We start from the raw sequence: 18,983 nt of genomic DNA on the forward strand, positions 1-18,983 counted from the left end.
TGTTGGTCAAGGTAATAATTTCCAAGGTCAAGTGATTAATTTTGGCTCTTGTTCCAGAGAGGCATTTCAGTGTTTCTATTAGAGCATGCGTTTTGTGAAGCTTTGTTGTTTTTGCCAGATGCAGTTGGCTTATCTTGTGAAATATGTGCTATCATTTGCTGAGTGTATCTGTGTTAACATCTCTGAAATACTGGTAACAGACTTTTTTTCCACTTCAGTGAGAAAAAAATTTTTTCATTTTCTATGACCAGTTAAAAGAAGATGGATGCACAGAGTTCAGCCAAAATGAACACAAGAAAGAGGAGAAAAGAGGTACCTGGACCCAATGGGGCAACAGAAGAAGATGGAATTTCTTCAAAAATGCCACGCTGTGCAATTGTAAGGAAGAGATTTCTTTGTTGAACACTTAACCTTGCAAGGGAAGGTAGAAACTGATATAGAATTGATGATGTCAGTATGACAAGTCTTCTAAGATAATGGAAAGAATGAATAGTGTAAATAGTATTTTCACAGTTGTTGGAGATGTTATGCTTTCTTACCAAATTGTAGCTCCCAGCTCAGTTATGAGAGAGCTTTACATTGGGACGGGAAAAAGAATGTTAGGGGAAAAAAAGAATGTTGGGAAAATTTGGAATTTGTGTATATATTAGGCTAAAGATCAAATTAAAACTAATGGAATAGAGAAATTGGAGCAGTCATCTGATCTCAGTATCATCTCATGGTGTTTAGTTTTCTCCAGTATCATTCCTTCACTCTATTACTGCTAATGTCTTAGATGAAAGCCTTTTTCTATTACTGCCTACCTGTAATTCTTTGTTCCTGGGATAGTATCTTGTATTTGCTAACTACTGCCAAGCTTTCGATGAAAGACCCCACTCCAAACTGCTCATCCTGTCTCAGTTTGGTATCTTTCTTTTTTTTAAATTTTATTATTTTATTTTTTTAATTTTTAAAAATTTTTATAGATTTTATTCATGAGAGACACAGAGAGAGAGAGAGAGAGGCGGAGACACAGGCTGAGGGAGAAGCAGGCTTCATACAGGGAGCCCGATGTGGGACTTGATCCTGGGACTCCAGGATTACGCCTTGGGCTGAAGTCAGGTGCTAGACCACTGAGCCCCCCAGGGATTCCCCAGTTTGGTATCCTTAAAGCTTCCCATAAAAAACATGTCAAAGAACACATATATAGTTGAAGTTATTATTAATATATAATATATATTACTAATATATAATTTATAGAATATATATGATAATACGTAATGATAATATATGTCATTGTTAATAAAATGAAATCCATCTTTTAAAATTCCAGTGAAAGGATTATATGTTTCTGTGTTTTCTTTACCCATGTTGACCATTCGCCATTGATCAAACTGCAGTTTCCACTGGTTAGTTCTGGAGCTTTGTGTAGTGCAAAGGGAAAAACATTTTTACTCTGACACAATTAATATTTGTTCCAAATCAGTACTCTATCTTGAGCAATAAAAGCACTTGGACTCCATCAATAGGAGGCATATGCTTTAGGCCTGATATTGATGATGATATTGACGGTAGGGGCAAGTGTATTAGTTTCCTATTGCTGCTTAACAGCACTAAATTTAGTGGCCTAAAACTATACAGATATTATCTGATAGTTGTGGAGGTCAGAAGTCTGAAATGGGTTTCAGAGGACTATAATCAGTGTCAATAGGACTGGAGGCTCTAAGGGAGAATCTGTTTTTTTCAATCTGTCTTTTCCAGCTTTTAGAGGCTGCCCTCATTGCTTTCCTCGTGGTGCCAGCCAACAAGCATATCACTCTGACTGCTGCTTCTGTCATCACATCTCACTGATTCTAACTTTTCTGCCTCCCTCATTCACTTACAAAGACCCTTGTGATTACATCGAACACACCTGAATAATCTGGGATAATCACCCTATTTCAGAGTCCTTTAATTTAATCATATCTGCAAAGCCACTTTTGCTATGTAAGGTAATTTGGTCACAGGTTCTAGAGACTAACATGTAGACATCTTTAGGGGATCATTATTCTATATTATTCTATACATTGTAGCAAGTATACTCAGAAAATCATTCAGCTGTAAACAAAACAGAACATTGTTAATTTTTGAATGTTTCTTAGAGAATTCAGGTTAAGGAGATCAGTGGTAAGCACCAATTCAGCAATCAGTCTTGGAGTAGGGACAAGTTATAACCAAGTAGGTGATACTTGTTGACAGTCACAATAGCCAGGGATAGAGCAAAATCTAAGTCAGTCTTAGTGGAATGGTCTCTGAAAAGACTTAAATTTATTGGTCCTTAGAATTTAGGAATTTCAATGCTTTTTTTTTTTTTAAGATTTTATTTATTTATTCATGAGAGACACACAGAGAGAGAGAGAGAGGGGCAGAGACACAGGCAGAGGGAGAAGCAGGCTCCATGCAAGGAGCCTGACGTGGGACTCGATCCCGGGTCTCTAGGATCACACCCTGGGCTGCAGGCGGCGCTAAACCACTGCGCCACCAGGGCTGCTCGGAATTTCAATGCTTTAAATTACTTTGCTTTATATGTTCATGTCACAAATCAGTTGAGTGACTTGCTACTTATTGCACATTCCTCTCTAGTACACACTGGCTATTTAGCATGGGCTAATGGTCAAAGATTCACTCACCCAACAAGCTGTACCAACCCTAGTAAGGAGTGTCTGCTAAATAAACTCGTCTGTCATCTCCATTGTATACTTGTGTTTTCTATCTCTAATTCCTGTTTAGCTCTGTAGCAAAAGTAAAGATTTTTTTTTTATAACAACTCTACTGAGATCATATAGTCCACCCTTTTAAACTGTACAAGTCAGTGGTTTGGGGCATATTTAGAGTTGTGCAACAGTCATCACAACCAGTTTTAGAGTATTTTCATCACCCCCCCAAAAAAGGTCCCATCCCCATTAGCAGTCACTTCACATTACCTCCTAACTTCCCCAGCCTCTTGAAACCACTCTTTCAGTATCTGTATTTACCTATTCTGGGGATGCCTGGGTGGCTCAGTGGTTGAGCGTCTGCCTTTGGCTCAGGGCGTGATCCCAGGGTTCCGGGATCAAGTCCCTCAATGGGCTTCCTGCTTGGAGCGTGCTTCTCCCTCTGCCTGTGTCTCTGCCTCTCTTTCTCTCTCTCTCTCTCTGTGTCTCTCATGAATAAGTAAATAAAATCTTAAAAAAAAAAAAAAGATTTGCCTGTTCTGGACATTACATGCAAATAGGATACATACAATGCATAGTCTTGTGGCTGGCTTTTTTTGCTAAGCATGTTTTCAAGATTCATTAGTGTTGTAGGCATGTATTAGTACTTCATTTCTTTTTGTTGACATCTAATAATCCATCACTATCCATATAATATTCCACATACCACATTTTACTTACCCACTCCTTAGTTGACATTTGAGTTGACCAACCAAGATTTTATTACATAAAATGTGTCAACATGGCCAGAAGATGCTAGCAGTATAAATATAAATAAGACCTTCCCTTTGAGAGATGTGACCCTAAGATGGAGCTCAAAGCTCAGAAGAGGCTTTTTTTTTTCCAGGCAAAGGAGAGAGAAATTGTAAGGATCAGCAAATATTAGGTAGCTGGGTTGGTGGGTCAGAATGAATTGGAAAGAAGAGAGAAAAGAATTAAAGAGGAAAAAATGAAAGGATAACTTTATGGCTAGTTTTTTTTATAAGTATAAAGAATTTGCTGATACAGATGTTTCTAAAGGTACAATAAAAAAAATCACAAAAATATGGAGAATAAGACTTTTAGCCTATCTTAATATTTATCATATGTATGAATAAGTCACAAATTGGAAACAGTTCCGCTAATGGAGATAGAGCGCACAGTCTCATATATTGGGAAAATCTGTGTGCCAGTTGCTATGCATTGTAGGTGCAAAGATGAAAAGATGACCTTGCCCTTAAGAAGCTCACAGACAGGGGAAATCAATAAATAATTAAGATACAGAATGAGGGGTGCCTGGATGATTCAGTAAGTTAAGCATCCAACTCTTGGTTTTAGCTCAGCTCATGATATCAGGCTTGTGAGTTTGAGCCCCATGTCAGGCTCTGTGCTGAGCATGGAACCTGCTGAGAATTCTCTTTCTACCTCTCCCTCTGCCCCTCCCCTGTTCGCATATTCTGTCTCTTAAAAAAAGAAAAAAAGATAGAAAATGAAAAGGGGCAAGTAGAAGAAAGTTAGAGGTACAATGGCTGCCTAGAGGAGCAACAGATTAACTTTGATCTAGGGGTAGAGATAGTGGTTTTGGAAAAGCTTCATTGAGGAGATTATTTCTGAACTGAACTTTGAAGGATAAATAGGAATTCAAGAAATGAACAAGGGGCGCCTGGGTGGCTCAGTTGGTTAAGCATCTGACCCTTGATATCAGCTCAGGACTTGATCCCAGGGATGTGAGTTTGGCTCCATGCTAGTTGTGAAGCCTACTTTAAAAAAAAAAAAAAATAATAATAATAATAATAATAATTTATCCAAGAAATGGACAAGAGATAGAATACAAGTTCAAGTGTGAAATAATAGTATGTTTAGTAAACCACGAGTAATATTACTAGCGTTTAAAGTTCAGAAAAATAACCTGCAATACATAGGTAAGCAAGGGCCTGATTATAAAGGATCTTGTATTCTTTGCTAAGGAGTTTAAATTTTATCCTTTGGATAATGTGATCAGATTTGCAATTTAGAAAGTCGTCTTGATTGTTTGGGGAAGGATAATTTGAAACAAGGATTGACAGAAACCAAAGGTCTAGTTGTGAGATTGTTGTAATGATCCAGATTGGATATAATGAGAATTTAAACTGAAATTTTAAGGAATAAAATAGACAATTCTTGGAAACTTGTAAAGGATGAGAGGTGTTGAAGATGACTCCTAGATTTCAGTCTTAGGTAGATTGTGTAGATGGGGTGCTTCTTACTTAATGTAGAAATACAGAAAGAAGAGCTGGGTTAGGAGAAAGGTGATGAGTTTAATTTAGTACAAGTTCAACTTACAAGTCTAGGAGAGGGACACCTGGTGGCTCAGTGGTTGAGTGTCTGCCTTCAGCTCAGGGTGTGATCCCCGGGTCCTAAGATCGAGTCCCACATTGGGTTCCATTCAAGAAGCCTGCTTCTCTTGCTGCCTGTGTCTCTGCCACTCTGTGTGTGTGTGTCTCAAGAATAAATAAATAAAATCTTAAAAAAAAAAATCTTAGGAGATATCCAAATACTGGTTAGATAGATGAGCTCATTGTTTACATTCATTGAAATGGCAGTAGGAGTCAGGGAGAATTGTTTTCTTTTCTCCCTCTCTCCCCTCCTTTCTTCCCTCCCCCAGGGAGTGGAATCTTTTTGCTCTTTTCCTTATCCTTTCTTTCTCATACCATGTGGTATTCCTTTTTACTTTACAGCCAGCCTTTCCTTTAACATTATGGAAAAAAATTGGATCTCAGTAAGACCTATTACCATTTATGCAGCATGTTTGGTAAAAGGGAAATGTTCCTCTGTGTCGTTCTGAAAGCTTTTGCTGAAAAATGTTTAAGAATCCTTGGAAATAGAGTACTAGGAAGCCAGTATCAAATAATGGTGTTACTCTGAGTTATTTCCATTTCCTATTCCTAAGGATGCCAGAATCTCATCTCTTTCACTGGAATTTGGAGGAATATGTAGTTAATATATGTGAACATAATCAGGAAAAGTTTTTATGATAGCAGTATTGCATTCAGAAAATCATTCATAATTTGGGGATGATGATCATTAATCATAATATCAGTTATAATTTATATAGAATTAGAAACTTTATATAGCATCTAGAATCTAACCTCTTAGATTAATACAATTTAGTTAATTTTGTTGGCATAATGAAACCTGTGTTCCACAGAACAGGAGAGAAAACGAGCTCATGTTGATGATGACCCAAACTTGTTGAGTGCCACTATATGTGAAACATTATGGTAGTTACTTACTTGCATATGGTCTTTTATTTAATCCTTGTAGTTCACCTTATAGGGCAGGTATTTTCCATTTTATAGAAGATGAAAGCTGTGATTCCATAGCTATTAAGTAAGTGATAGAATTGGGATTTAGATCTAAGTTTTTTCAAGTTGCAATCTATGCCCTTTCATTTATGCTTCACAACCAGATAGTCAAATGACTTGAAAATAATATTCTGTAAGATTCCCTTGAGGTTAAAATGAAGGAGGTATGTTTTAGGAGAATTAAGTAGAAATACTTAGTCCTACTTTTATAAGGCTTAGCTTCTAGAAACACTTTTTAGAAAGATATTTTTAGAAATACTATTCATTCTAACTGGAGGCAACTCTAGACAGAGAAAGATTTTGCTGATCTGTTGTAGTTGAACCTTAGGTTTCATTTTCTATACTTAGGAGGAATTGAAACCTTAGCCAGGAGGGACATCTGCATTTGCCTTCTGCCTTGGAACATACATAGTATACAGAGAAGATTGAAGAAACAGTTATTAAAGATAGGACATTAAAAAAAATTTTTTTTTAGGAACTCCTGGGTGGCTGAGGAGACGCTCAGTGGTTGAGCGTCTCACTTCGGCCCAGGGCATGATCCTGGGGTCCTTGGATCGAGTTCCACATTGGACTCCCTGCATGGAGCCTGCTTCTTTCTCTGCCTGTGTCTCTGTGTCTCTCATGAATAAATAAATAAAAGCTTTAAAAAAAATTTTTTTAAATGTTCTATCTTTAATAACTTTCTTTTTATTTTAGACAGGAGGTAGGGAGGATAGAGGGAGAGAGAGAGAGAGGGAATCCCAAGCAGACTCTGTGCCGACTGTGGAGCCTAATATGAGGCTCGATCCTAGAACCCTGAGATCATGACCTGAGCCGAAATCCAGAGTTGGATGCTTACCTGACTGAGCTACCCAGTACCCCAAAAGATAGGATACTTATATGAATCTTTTAATATTGAGATAAGATTCATATAACATAAAATTCACCATTTAAACCATTTTAAAGTGTACAATTCAGTGGTTTTTTAGTGTATTTACTATATTATGCATCCATCACCACTAATTCCAGAAAGTTTTCATCACCACAAAAAGAAACCCCATATCTATTAGCAGTCACCCCCTGTCCCCTCAACCTACTCCCTGGCAACCACTAATCCACTTTTTGTCTCTAAGTATTTATTTGTCTATTTTGGACATTTCATATAAATGGAATCATTCATACAGTATGTGGCCTTTTGTATCTGGCTTTTTATATTTAACATACCGTTTTCAAGGTCCATCCAGGTGGTAGCATGTATTAATACTGCATTCCTTTTCACAAGTGAATTATATTACATATAGAGGTGCCATTTTGTTTATCCATTCATTAATTGATGCACATTTTGATTGTTTCCACTTTCTGGCTATCATGAATAATGCTGTTATGAACATTATTCATGTACAGGTTTTTAAAAATATATATGTGTTTTCAGGGGCGCCTGGCTGGCTCAGTCAGTAGACCATGTAGCTTTTGATCTTAAGGTCATGAGTTCACTAGAGCCTACTTTAAAAAATAATAAAAAAAAAAATCTATGTTTTCATCCACTTGGTTATATACCCAGGAGTGTAATTTCAGGATCATTATGGTATTCTGTGTTTAACATTTTGAAGTTTTCCAAAGTTATGCACCAGTTTACATTCACAGCAGCAGTGTATGAGGGTTCCAGTTTCTCCACATTCTTGCTGTCAATGTTATTGCCTGTCTTTTTGCTCATAGCCATCCTAGTGGGTGTGAAGTGGTATCATTGTGGTTTTGATTTACTTTTCCATGATGACTAATGTTGTTGATCATCCTTCCACATGCTTTTTGGCCATTAGTATATCTTCTTTGGAGAAATGTCAAGATCCTTTTGCTCCCTCCCATTTTGTTTTCCATGGCCTCACCTAGGATCTTTCATAGTTGCTCTTCCTAGACCTGTTAACTCAGCCTTCTCTAGGTTAATGTTTCTACCTTGATCTAGGCTTAATACAGAACTCAGTAGTCCGGGGGATCTCTGGGTGACTGAGTGGTTTAGCACCACCTTTGGCCCAGGGTGTGATCCTGGAGACCGGGGATCGAGTCCCGTATTGGGCTCCCTGCATGGAGCCTGCTTCTCCCTCTGCCTGTGTCTCTGTCCCTCTCTCTCTCTCTCTCTCTGTGGCTCTCATGAATAAATAAATAAAATCTTGAAAAACAAAACAAAACTCAGTAGTTCCATTAGTCATTTGGTATTGCTCTGGTACATTTCTCACAGCAGCTATTCCACATATTTCCTACTTTCCTCAAGCATCCAATCTCATTTCAAACTACCTGTTTTTCATAGGACATTTTTTTCCCATAGGACATTTATGTCCTTCTTACTATACTGTTAAAATCAAGGACATCAGATACACATTTGTGTATCTTTCCTCCTTTACATCTAACATTGTCCTTTTATCACCTTTCATTCTGCTTTTAGAAAACGGTGGTCTTTCTTATTTCTGAGGCTAATACTTTCCCCACTGCTTTCTTTTGAAGCCGTTTCCTGCCATTTCTTTAGACTCTTCTTTCTTCCTTAGATATCTATTTTTTCCTTCTCGATATTTTCAATCCCTTTGGCTCCTTTTCCTCTGTCTTTGACATGTACAGATCTCCTTAACTTAAAAAAAAAAAAAATGCCACTAGATCTTCCTAAGTACATTTCAGTTTTTCTCATTCCTTTTATGGATGCACATCTCTACTGAGAGATTATTACTAATCTATTTCCTTTTCGTCTAATTTTCTTAAAGGCACTGGTGTTCTTTTATTAATATATTCTAGAAGATCTCTTAATAGTCATTTGAATCTCCAAATTCAAAGACTTCTCAGTTCTCATTTTCTTTGATCTCAAGTCCTTTTTAAAAAACTTCTGGGCAGCCCCGGTGGCTTAGCAGTTTAGCACCACCTTCAGCCCAGGGTGTGATCTTGGATATCCGGGATCGAGTCCCAGCATGGAGCCTGCTTCTCTCTCTCTCTCTCTCCCTGTCTCTAATAAATAAATAAATAATCTTTACCAAAAAAAAAAAAAAAAACTTCCCCATTCCTGCTACTGATACTACAATCTTATTTTTCTTCAGTTCAAAAATTCATTGTAAATGCTTCTTCTCAAATTCAAATGACAACTTTTTTTCTTTTTACCATGTCCTAGCCATTCTTCCTTCACAAAGTTCATTTTCTTCTCCCAATAATAATTCTTGAACTGGTCTAAGTCTGCAAAATAATAATAATAGTAAATAATAATAAAGTGGCTCCCTGTGGGGGGAAAACACTCTGAAATGTAGCATTTGCCAATTTCTGTGGCTGAGTTCAGACTACCAATGATTTAATAACTGCTCCATAAAATTCCTGAATACTTAACAGGCAACTCCAGTACACCATTACTGATAACTTTCAGAGACACAATAAAGCTCATCTTTGAGCTACATGTACTATTGTTAATAAACACTTTTTTTTCTATTTGTCTTACAGATTTTTACCTGATTTATATATAAATATATATGCTTTATTGAGAGATAATTCACTACCAGTATAATTTACATGCCCATTTAAAGTGTGCAATCCAAGCAGCCCGGGTGGCTCAGCGGTTTAGCGCCACCTTCAGCCTGGGGCATGATCCTGGAGACCCGGGATCGAGTCCCACGTCGGGCTTCCTGCTTGGAGCCTCCTTCTCCCTCTGCCTGTGTCTCTGCCTCTGTCTCTCTCTCTCTGTCTCTCCTGTCTCTCATGAATAAATAAATAAATCTTTTAAAAAAATAAATGGAATCATACAATAAGTGGTCTTTTGTGGCTAGCTTCTTTCACTTAGCATGTTTTCAAGATATCAGGATCCATGTTGTAGCATGTATCAGTATCACATTCTTTTTTATACCCAGGTGTCATTTGTTTTCCTGAAGTATAACTTATATAAAGTATAGTGCATAAACCTTAAGTGTATATAAACCTTAAGTATAGTGTATAAACCTTAAGCTCAATAAATTTTTATGTATGTATATATCCATGTAATCACCAGTATTCCCAGAAGACTCTCACATCCCTGCTTGTCATTATCTACTTTCCCTAAACTCCCTCCTTTTCCTGTGGCTTCTAGTCATCATCAATTAGCTTTGCCTGTTTTTTAGCTTTATATAGATAGAATCATAAATTTATTATTTTGTGAATACCATATGCTTTTAGAAACACAAACTACTGTTAAGCAACTATTTGAGTACTAACTTCTAGAGGATAAATTGTCTTCTCTAATCTGTAGAGAAATCTCTATTAACTACAGAAAACTATATTTTTGGGTCCTCGGTCTATTCTTATCTCCTTTAAAAATGTTCTTAAAAATGATAACACACACAATGTACCCATGTCTCCTAAAAATGAATGTTTTCTCTTATAACTTTAGCGTATCTTAAACTAAACTTATAAGTGTTTTTTAAAAAGAAATTTTTTTTTAAGATTTATTTCTTTTTAGAGAGAGAGTGTGTGTATGGTGGGGAGGGACCGAGGAAGAGGGAGAAAGAGAATCTTAGGCAGACACCCTGTGAGTGGGGAGTCTGACATGGAGCTTGATCTCATAATCCTGAAATCATGACCTGAGCTGAAATCAAGAGTTGGATGCCCAACTGACTGAGCCAGGTCCCCCCAAAAGAAATCTGTTTAAATTGTAAAACCTAATCTTATTATTTTTTTAAGATTTTATTTATTTATTCATGAGAGACACAGAGAGAGAGAGAGAGAGAGAGGCAGAGACACAGGCAGAGGGAGAAGCAGGCTCCACGCAGGGAGCCCGACGCGGGACTTGATCTCGGGTCTCCAGGATCACACCCTGGGCTGAAGGCAGTGCTAAACTGCTGAGCCACCCAGGCTGCCCTAAAACCTAATCTTAAAGGGGTATCTGGGTGGCTCAGTCAATTGAGAGGCTCAGTCTTGGTTTCTGCTTGGATCATGATCTCATGGCAAACCTGCAGTCAGGTTCTGCACCCAGTAGGGAGTCTGCTTGAGGATTCTCTCCCTCAGCCCCCTCCCCCGACTCACACTTGTTCTCTCTCAAATAAATAAATCTAAAACCCAATCTTTAAAAATTCATCCTTATCTAAAAATAAAACAGTGTTTCCCTAGTGCCTGGATTCAGCCCAATCATGATGTAATCTGTTTAGAATTAAAAATTTTAAGCAGACATCACTATAACCCAACAAAAATTAAAAGAATTATAAGAGAATATGAACTAAACACCAAAAGTTTTGACAATTTTTTTGTTTTTTTTTTATAAATTTATTTTTTATTGGTGAGTTTTGACAATTTAAATGATATAGACATTCCTAGAAAGAGGCAAATTACCAAAAATAACCCAAAATGAAATAGAAAATCTGAATGGACCTATCCCAGGTTAAAAAAAAAAAATCAAATTAGTCTCTAAAAATCTTCTCACAAAGACAATACCAGTCCCAGATGCTTTATTGGTGAATTCTTTCAAACATTTGAGGAAGAAATAGTTTCCTATTTTGAAGAGTTTCAGAAAAGAGAGAATACTTTCTATCCCACTTTATGAAACCAAACATCAAAGCCAGGCAAAAATAAAGCACAAGAAAAGGAAACTATTGTTCAAAATTTATCACAAACTTAGATGCAAAAGCCCTTAACAATATATTAACAAATTAAATTCAGGAATATATAAAAAGATTTATATAGCATGACCAAGGGGGATTTCACTCTGGAATACAAAGCTGGTTTAACATCCTAAAATCAATTTAATCTAATATACCATAAGTAACAAAGAAAAGGCATGTGACAAAATCCAAAACCTACTTATAAGACAAATTGCAACAAATTGCAAAAAGAAGGGCCAATTCCTCAGTTTTATGATAAACGACATCCAGAAAAGCCCAACAGTTAACAGAATATTTAGTGGTAGAAAATTTCATAGATCACCCCTAAGATTGGGAAAAAGGCAAAGATACTTGTCCTTGTTACTTCTTTTCAACATTGTGGTAGAGATTCCAAGTAAGGCAATAAAGGATAAAAAGGAAATTAAAGACATCCAGATTGGTAAGGAGTAAATAAAACGTCTTTAGTCACAGATAACATGATCTCATATGTAGAAAATCCTAGAGAATCTATCAAAGTGCTAGAACTAATAATTGAGTTTAGTAAAGTCAAGGACATAAGGTCAATATACAAAAATCATCTGAAATTACACACACAGATACAACATTTGCACATATAAATCAGTTTGCATTTCTATATACTAGCAAGGAACTGGGACGCCTGGGTGGCTTAGTGGTTTAGGACCTGCCTTTGGCCTAGGGCCTGATCCCAGAGTCCCAGGATTGAGTCACACACAGGGCTCCCTGCGTGGAGCCTGCTTCTCTCTCTGCCTCTATCTCTGCCTCTCTCTCTGTCTCTTGTGAATAAATGAATAATAAAAAAAATACTAGCAAGGAACAATCCAAAAATAAAAGCAATTCCCTTCAAAATAGCATCAAATAAAATATTAAATTTAACAAAAACTCTTAAGTCTTTCCTCTACAGAGGAAAGAGCATTCTTGCCTTCTTTTTTTTTTTCACAAAGGTTTTATTTATTTATTTGAGAGAGAAAGTGCCAGTGAGAGAAAAGAGCACAAACAGGGGGAGGAAGGACAGAGGGAGAGGGACAAGGAGACTCCCCACTGAGCAGAAAGCCCAACAGGGCTTGATCCCAGGACCTGGGATCAGGACCTGAGCCGAAGGCAGATGCTTAACCCACTGAACCATGCATTCTTATTTCATCTTTGCCTCTGAGTAATTGCATATAATTCATATGCAGTAATTCATATAATTCAAGTTTCTTTGAACCTTGTTTTCCTCACCTTTAAATTGAGAATTATTGTACTTCTTGCCTCACAGGGCTGTTATGAGCATTAGAACATATCTACAGTGTAAAGGATTATACAATGATAATCATACTTTAATAAAGCATACAAGTGCCGTTTGCCTTCCTTAGTTGACGTGGTGTGAAAATGTACTTAAAAACCTTGGCAATTTCATTACGTAGAACAGGGTCGGATGTTCTGCTGTAGGGCAAAGGAGCCATTATTCTGGACCCAGTTAGTTGAGATTATGCTTAGTTTCCCAGCCACCTTGCTCAGTGTTACCCCAAATCATCAGCAAGGCACTTATTTATCTTCCATATCATGATTTACCAATTTATTAATTTGGTAAAAGGTTGCAACTTTCACTTGTCATTTTGAAATTCTTTTTTTTTTCTTTTGTATGTTACAGTTTTAGGAGGAATCTAATCACCAACATATTGAATAACTGATTGTACTTTAAAGCTGCCATGTTTTTAGTATTTCAGTCTGTACCATTGAATTTAACTTTCTTTTCCTTCACTTTCCTCTTCTTAAGGGCTTACAGCAGCCAGCTCCTTTTTCTGATGAAATTGAAGTAGACTTTAGTAAGCCCTATGTCAGGGTAACTATGGAAGAAGCCAGCAGAGGAACTCCTTGTAAGTAAATGCCTAATTATTTTGTTGTTTTACTCTTGTTTGTAGCATTCAGTTGTACTTTATCAAATATAAATGTACTTTTAATATTCTTTTCTCAGTTTACCTGTAAAGGCTAGTTGGGGGGCAGTTTCCACCCATCTCCCAGCTATTCTATTTGGGAAGATAACTGTATTCCATAAAGTTTCATTTTTTCTTATTATTATAAACTTGTTTCCTAGGATGTTGTTACAGCTAAGAGCTATAGTTGTACACACTTGCTTCCTGGGCTACTGTAAATAGCTATGAGGTATAGTGGAACAGAGATATAATAGGATATGAGGCCAAGCTGAATTAAAATCTTGTCTGTTTTTTTACAAAGGTCCAAATAATATGTCAGGATGTCATATTTTTAATAACCTTCAGAATTGTCCTCCAGATCTCCCTTTCTATAGGTTACTACCCTAGCTATGATGCTGTTGATTTATAGAGGACAAAAATATCCTAAGTGGGGAGATGCTTATCACTTAACTTTACTGATACAATTTTTTAGGATTTTTTTTCCAAAGACTCACTTTATTATTTTTAAACCCTGTTTCTCTATTTGCATGCCTAGTTTACATCATTAATTAGCAATTTTTGACTACATGAATTATTAAGATGTGTTCTAGATACTCTTCCTGTTTTGGACAAGTAGCTTTAGGGATCATCCTAAAGAGAAACTTCCTTGAGTGTTAGGAATACAAAGTCCTATAGGTAGCTGTCCTTACTTATTCCACAAATCTATGCATTTCCAGTGTGTAGAAGGTATTTGTGATTACTTCTTAATCACATACTTAATGTGTTAGTATGTTTGCTCTCGGTTGTAATTGAAGAGTAGGGAAATATGAGTAGACATGAATACTGGACAATTTCAGGCAGGGATCCCAATACTCCTTAGCTATATCTTGGCTATATGGAGCATAGTTTCTGAGTCCTCAGAATTCCAGAGAATGCTTTCTTTTTACAGAAGTGTTTAGCTGTAGCTTATATTGATCACAAACCTTCTGACTCACAATAAGGTTATTTTGGGCTTGGGCTTGGCTCCCCTTGAGTAATAAGCAGGCCAACGGGGCACGGTAAAATGACAACAAAACAGTGTAGTGGTGGCAGGTCAAATTTCACAATGCCATCAAACAGTTCAAGGATCACGTTCAGATGTGATAATAGAGCCTGTTGAAGGCAAGATCTTTGCATATGCTCTCTAATAACACACATTCAGAATGCAGTACCTCACCCAGATCTGATTGCATTAGCCATATTACCCAGCTTTTTGCTAATCTATCCACAAAGATCACTGTGGTACATAAAATGTATGTGTGTACATATGTACTATTCCCAAGATTTAAAGCTTATAATTAACAAGCACTAACTAATCTAATGTTTAAAATTTTAGAATTAATAGAATTTTATAAATAAGTCATTTTTGAGATATCCACTGTGTATCATCTCTTCATTATATACATGAAGATATTGAAGTTCATAAAAACTAAGAAGTGAAAGCTCCCCTATAGTAAAACAAATGATAGTGATAGAATTGAAACTAAAATCTTAAGTTTTTGCATCTTTGTGTTCTTTTTACCCTGGAGTGATGCTGCTCTTTTTAGACATTAACTGTAAATAATAAAGAACCATCAGCAAATTGATTGCATTTTAAGTGGAACAAAAAGTCACAAATTAACTTGTAAAGTTTGCTGGTCTAATTTATCTCCAGATTTTCTCCTATATCTCGTTCCGTCTGTCCAGTCTTATGTTAAATAACCAAGTGTCTGTTCATGCCAGTGTTGGACAAGGAGTAAACCAATAAAGAATCTACACATGCCATAGTTCATGAATTTTAAACCAATAACTAGTACAAGGGGCATCCCTCCCCCCCATGTTTTCACTAGGGAGGTTAAGGGAATACAAGAAAGGAGTTGGTATAATCTGGGAAAAAACTCACTACCCAGAGAAAAAACAAATACAGCTTGAGAGATGAAAAGCTTATTTCTTTTGGAAGATGAAAGAAAAAAGTCAGCTATATGTTTTCTAGGAGAAAGGAAAAAAGGCAAAATCTGAATGGCAATGGAATCTGTTACGGACAAAATGTTTTGGTGATAGATATTTGAGAGAATATATCAAAAGATACAGTAAACTGAAACACAGGTCTGTTCTGCCTAAAAAAGAGCATATATTTATTTAGCCAGCAGTAGTGCAAGGCCCATAATTTATACAAATCAGGACCATTTTGAAAATGAAAGAGGGTTGCTCTTAACACTATGTGAGACAACATATAAATCAGGGTTTGGGTGGCCATCCTGGCCAGTTAGCCACTTGGTAAGAGAATAGATAACTTGTGCTTTGTCCCTACATTTTCTCATTTAACAGTGGCCCCTCCTGGCCATTTGTTTACTATATTAGCCTGGATTTGCTAAAGACTTGGCGGGAGGCAAGTCATGGGGAATTGAGAATTTGGGTGGCTGGGGAAACACTGAAGAAGGCAAGAAGTATGTCTGGAGATGGTCTGATAAAGGGTTTGGTGGTGACTTGGCCTGATACGGAGAATTCACGCTGGCAAACAGCCAGTTGATCAACAGCATTCTGTACTATTTCCGCCATCCTGTAAATGTGTTTATGGAGCTAAACCCACCTCCCCATCTTGCTCTGCCCCTTTGACACTATTGTCAAAGAAACAATAACAAAATATTCTTAATTTTTGTATTCTATGCTTTATCTTTTAGGATAAAAAAAAGTAAGATCATAGTCATGCTGATTTGTTTCAGAAAGATAGAAGTATGTTAGTTACTTTGTGGTCATGATTTCTAGGATGTACAAGACAGATTATTTTCCTCAGATTTTGTTTTGTTTTATAAATAAGGAAACTGAGTCTTACAGTGGTTAAGATTACAGAGGAAGGAGGCTGGTTATTAAGTTGGAACTGTAACCTTTCTGACTCTTAAATATTTTATATTATTTGTTTTTCATTATATTGGCAGATCTGTTTTATTTAAAAATTTTATTTCCTGTATTATAAAACCAACACATTCCCATGGCCTAACATTCATAAAGTACAAACAGAGTACAGAGTGAAATTATCACTATCTCACAGCCACCCAGTATCCCTCCCTCCCACCCTTATAGTAGGTGTATCATGGTACATTCAGTCCTTCCAATGATATTTAGGTTGTTTCCAAATTTTATTATTATAAACTGTGTTGCAATGAATAACATACATATTTACAAATACATCTGTGAGTTAAATTCCTAGAACTGGAATAGTTGGACCATTGTAGAAGATAAGAAAAGATCTGATGACTTTAGGTACTTTGCAGAAAAAAAAGGGTAAAAGCATTTATTTGTCTTTTGAGATATTGTCTAATTGCACCTTTTTTTTTTTTTTTTTTTTTTTTAAGATTGAGAGAGAGCTAGAGGGGGAGGGGCAGAGGGAGAGGGAGAAGCAGATTCCTCACTGAGCAGGGAGCCCAAGGAGGGGCTTGATCCCAGGACCTCAGGATCATGACCTGAGCCAAAGGCAGAGTCTTAACCAATGAGCCACCCATGTACCTCTCTAATTGCCCTTCTTAAAAATTGTACTAATTTTATTTCTATCACCAGTGTATGATTCCTCAGTTTAAAAGCTACAGTTTAAAGATATCTGGAAAGAGAAGTCCACATACCTTCTGAGAACCAGTTTTCTCCCCCTTGATTCATTGTCTTCAAGATAGGAGGGAGAAGATGTATCTTATCCCTACCTTCAGTATGGTATATTTGATGAGGCTCCCCTTCTTTCCCAGAATGATGTAGCTGCTCTGTTATTTTCTGCTGCTATAGTGGAATACTCTTATTCACATACGGAAATATGTTACTAGGACTTGTTAGATTTATTATTTGAAACACGATGAACCATTATGTCAATTCCATTCTCAACGTATTTGTTTGGGTTTGGTATTAGTCTTGTACCCCTAGAGATCATTTCCTGGTCTTTCTTTCATAGTCCACTACTACTAAAAATAAATTGGCCATCTGTTTTCTATTATTCCTACTAAGGGAGAGGAGAAGAGGAAAAACTCTAATATAAAGTCCTATAATATTTATATTTGACTTTCAAATACTTAGTATATCACCCTCTACTGAGAAAGTATAACATCATGCTCGCTGTCCAGGAGAAATACTTGAAGGAATCCCATCTGTAACCACAGGTATTGAGGGTGAATCTGGGACTGAGAAGCAGTAAATTGGTAACCTACCCTTTTTCTCTATCTCACCGCTCTGGATCACTTCTTACTCACTGGGCAATTGAGGGGAGGTTTATTTTCAAAGCAAAGTTTAGTTATTAGTAATTAAGGTAGCCTGAAAATGAGAGAGCAAGCAGCCAGAGAATAGCTTAACTATACTCTTTTCAAACATGACTGAAATTTAAACATAAGCTGAAGGTGAGGATTTTGAAGTTTAGGACACATATGTAACTGTTCCCATTCACTGACTTCTAACTTCAAGAAAAAGCAATCGTGAAATCCAGTTACAGAGCAGTTTGGTGAAATCAGGCTAACAGAGTCAATGGATGTGATGTCAAAAGGTCTTTGTAGCCAAAAAAAATCTGTGATGTTACTCCTCACAACTCCAACCAATCCTTCCATTAGGGTGAATATCTAGAGAACACCTTGAGAGAGAGGTATGCAAGGATGGAACACAGTGCCATTTCCATTTGTCAAATAAGAGGTTTTGAATCTCAGTGTGGTTTTGTGATACATTCTTTCCTTTGGATTTAGGTGATCGGCCTGTGAGAGTTTATGCCGATGGAATATTTGACTTATTTCACTGTGGTCATGCCCGGGCTCTAATGCAAGCCAAGAACCTTTTCCCTAATACATACCTCATTGTAGGAGGTAAGAAAACATCTTATGACTTTAGGTGCTTTCCAGAAAAAAAATTATAGTAGCATTTTTCTCCTATTGTAACATAAATACTGGTTTTTATTTTGGTTGTTTTTGTTTAGTTTTGTTTTTAATATTTTATTTATTTATTCATGAGAGACACATAGAGAGAGGCAGAGACATAGGCAGAGAGAGAAGCAGGCTCCATGCAGGAAGCCCAATGTGGGACTCGATCGCGGAATCCCGGGATCACACCCTGAGTCAAAAGCAGATGCTCAACCGCTGAGTCACCCAAGCGTCCCCTTATTTTGGTTTTTAAATAAGAGATATAGAATAGCCTCTCTAAAACATGAAGTATATGAAGCTCCAAGCTCTTTGACATGAGATGTCCAGTTTTTATCTGTGTTTTTAGCTGTTTCTATTGCCTACTTAAGAACAGCATTTATTCTAGATTTCAGTTTATCATTTTTTTTTCTTTTTTAAAAATTTTTGTTTATTTATTCCTGAGAGAGAGAGGCAGAGACATAGGCAGAGGGAGAAGCAGGCTCCCTATGGGGAGCCTGATGTGGGACTCAATCCCAGGACCCTGGGATTATGACCTGAGCAAAAGGCAGATACTCAACCACTGAGCCACCCA

The 18,983-nt window shown here is 36.9% G+C and overlaps 1 protein-coding gene across 1 annotated transcript in view; it reads left to right on the top strand.

The window, feature by feature from the left end:
- Window positions 1–257: 257 nt before the first annotated feature.
- PCYT1A (phosphate cytidylyltransferase 1A, choline) overlaps window positions 258–18,983 on the top strand; it is a 29,753-nt gene continuing 11,027 nt past the window's right edge. The window contains exons 1-3 of the mRNA XM_077884280.1: window positions 258–378; window positions 13,379–13,478; window positions 18,242–18,358. Coding sequence (XP_077740406.1) covers window positions 262–378; window positions 13,379–13,478; window positions 18,242–18,358 — 334 coding nt within the window. The 5' untranslated portion in view covers window positions 258–261. The remainder of the gene's footprint in view (window positions 379–13,378; window positions 13,479–18,241; window positions 18,359–18,983) is intronic.

The sequence above is a fragment of the Canis aureus genome, chromosome 35, assembly GCF_053574225.1.
Source record: "Canis aureus isolate CA01 chromosome 35, VMU_Caureus_v.1.0, whole genome shotgun sequence".
Taxonomy (NCBI): Eukaryota; Metazoa; Chordata; class Mammalia; order Carnivora; family Canidae; genus Canis; species Canis aureus.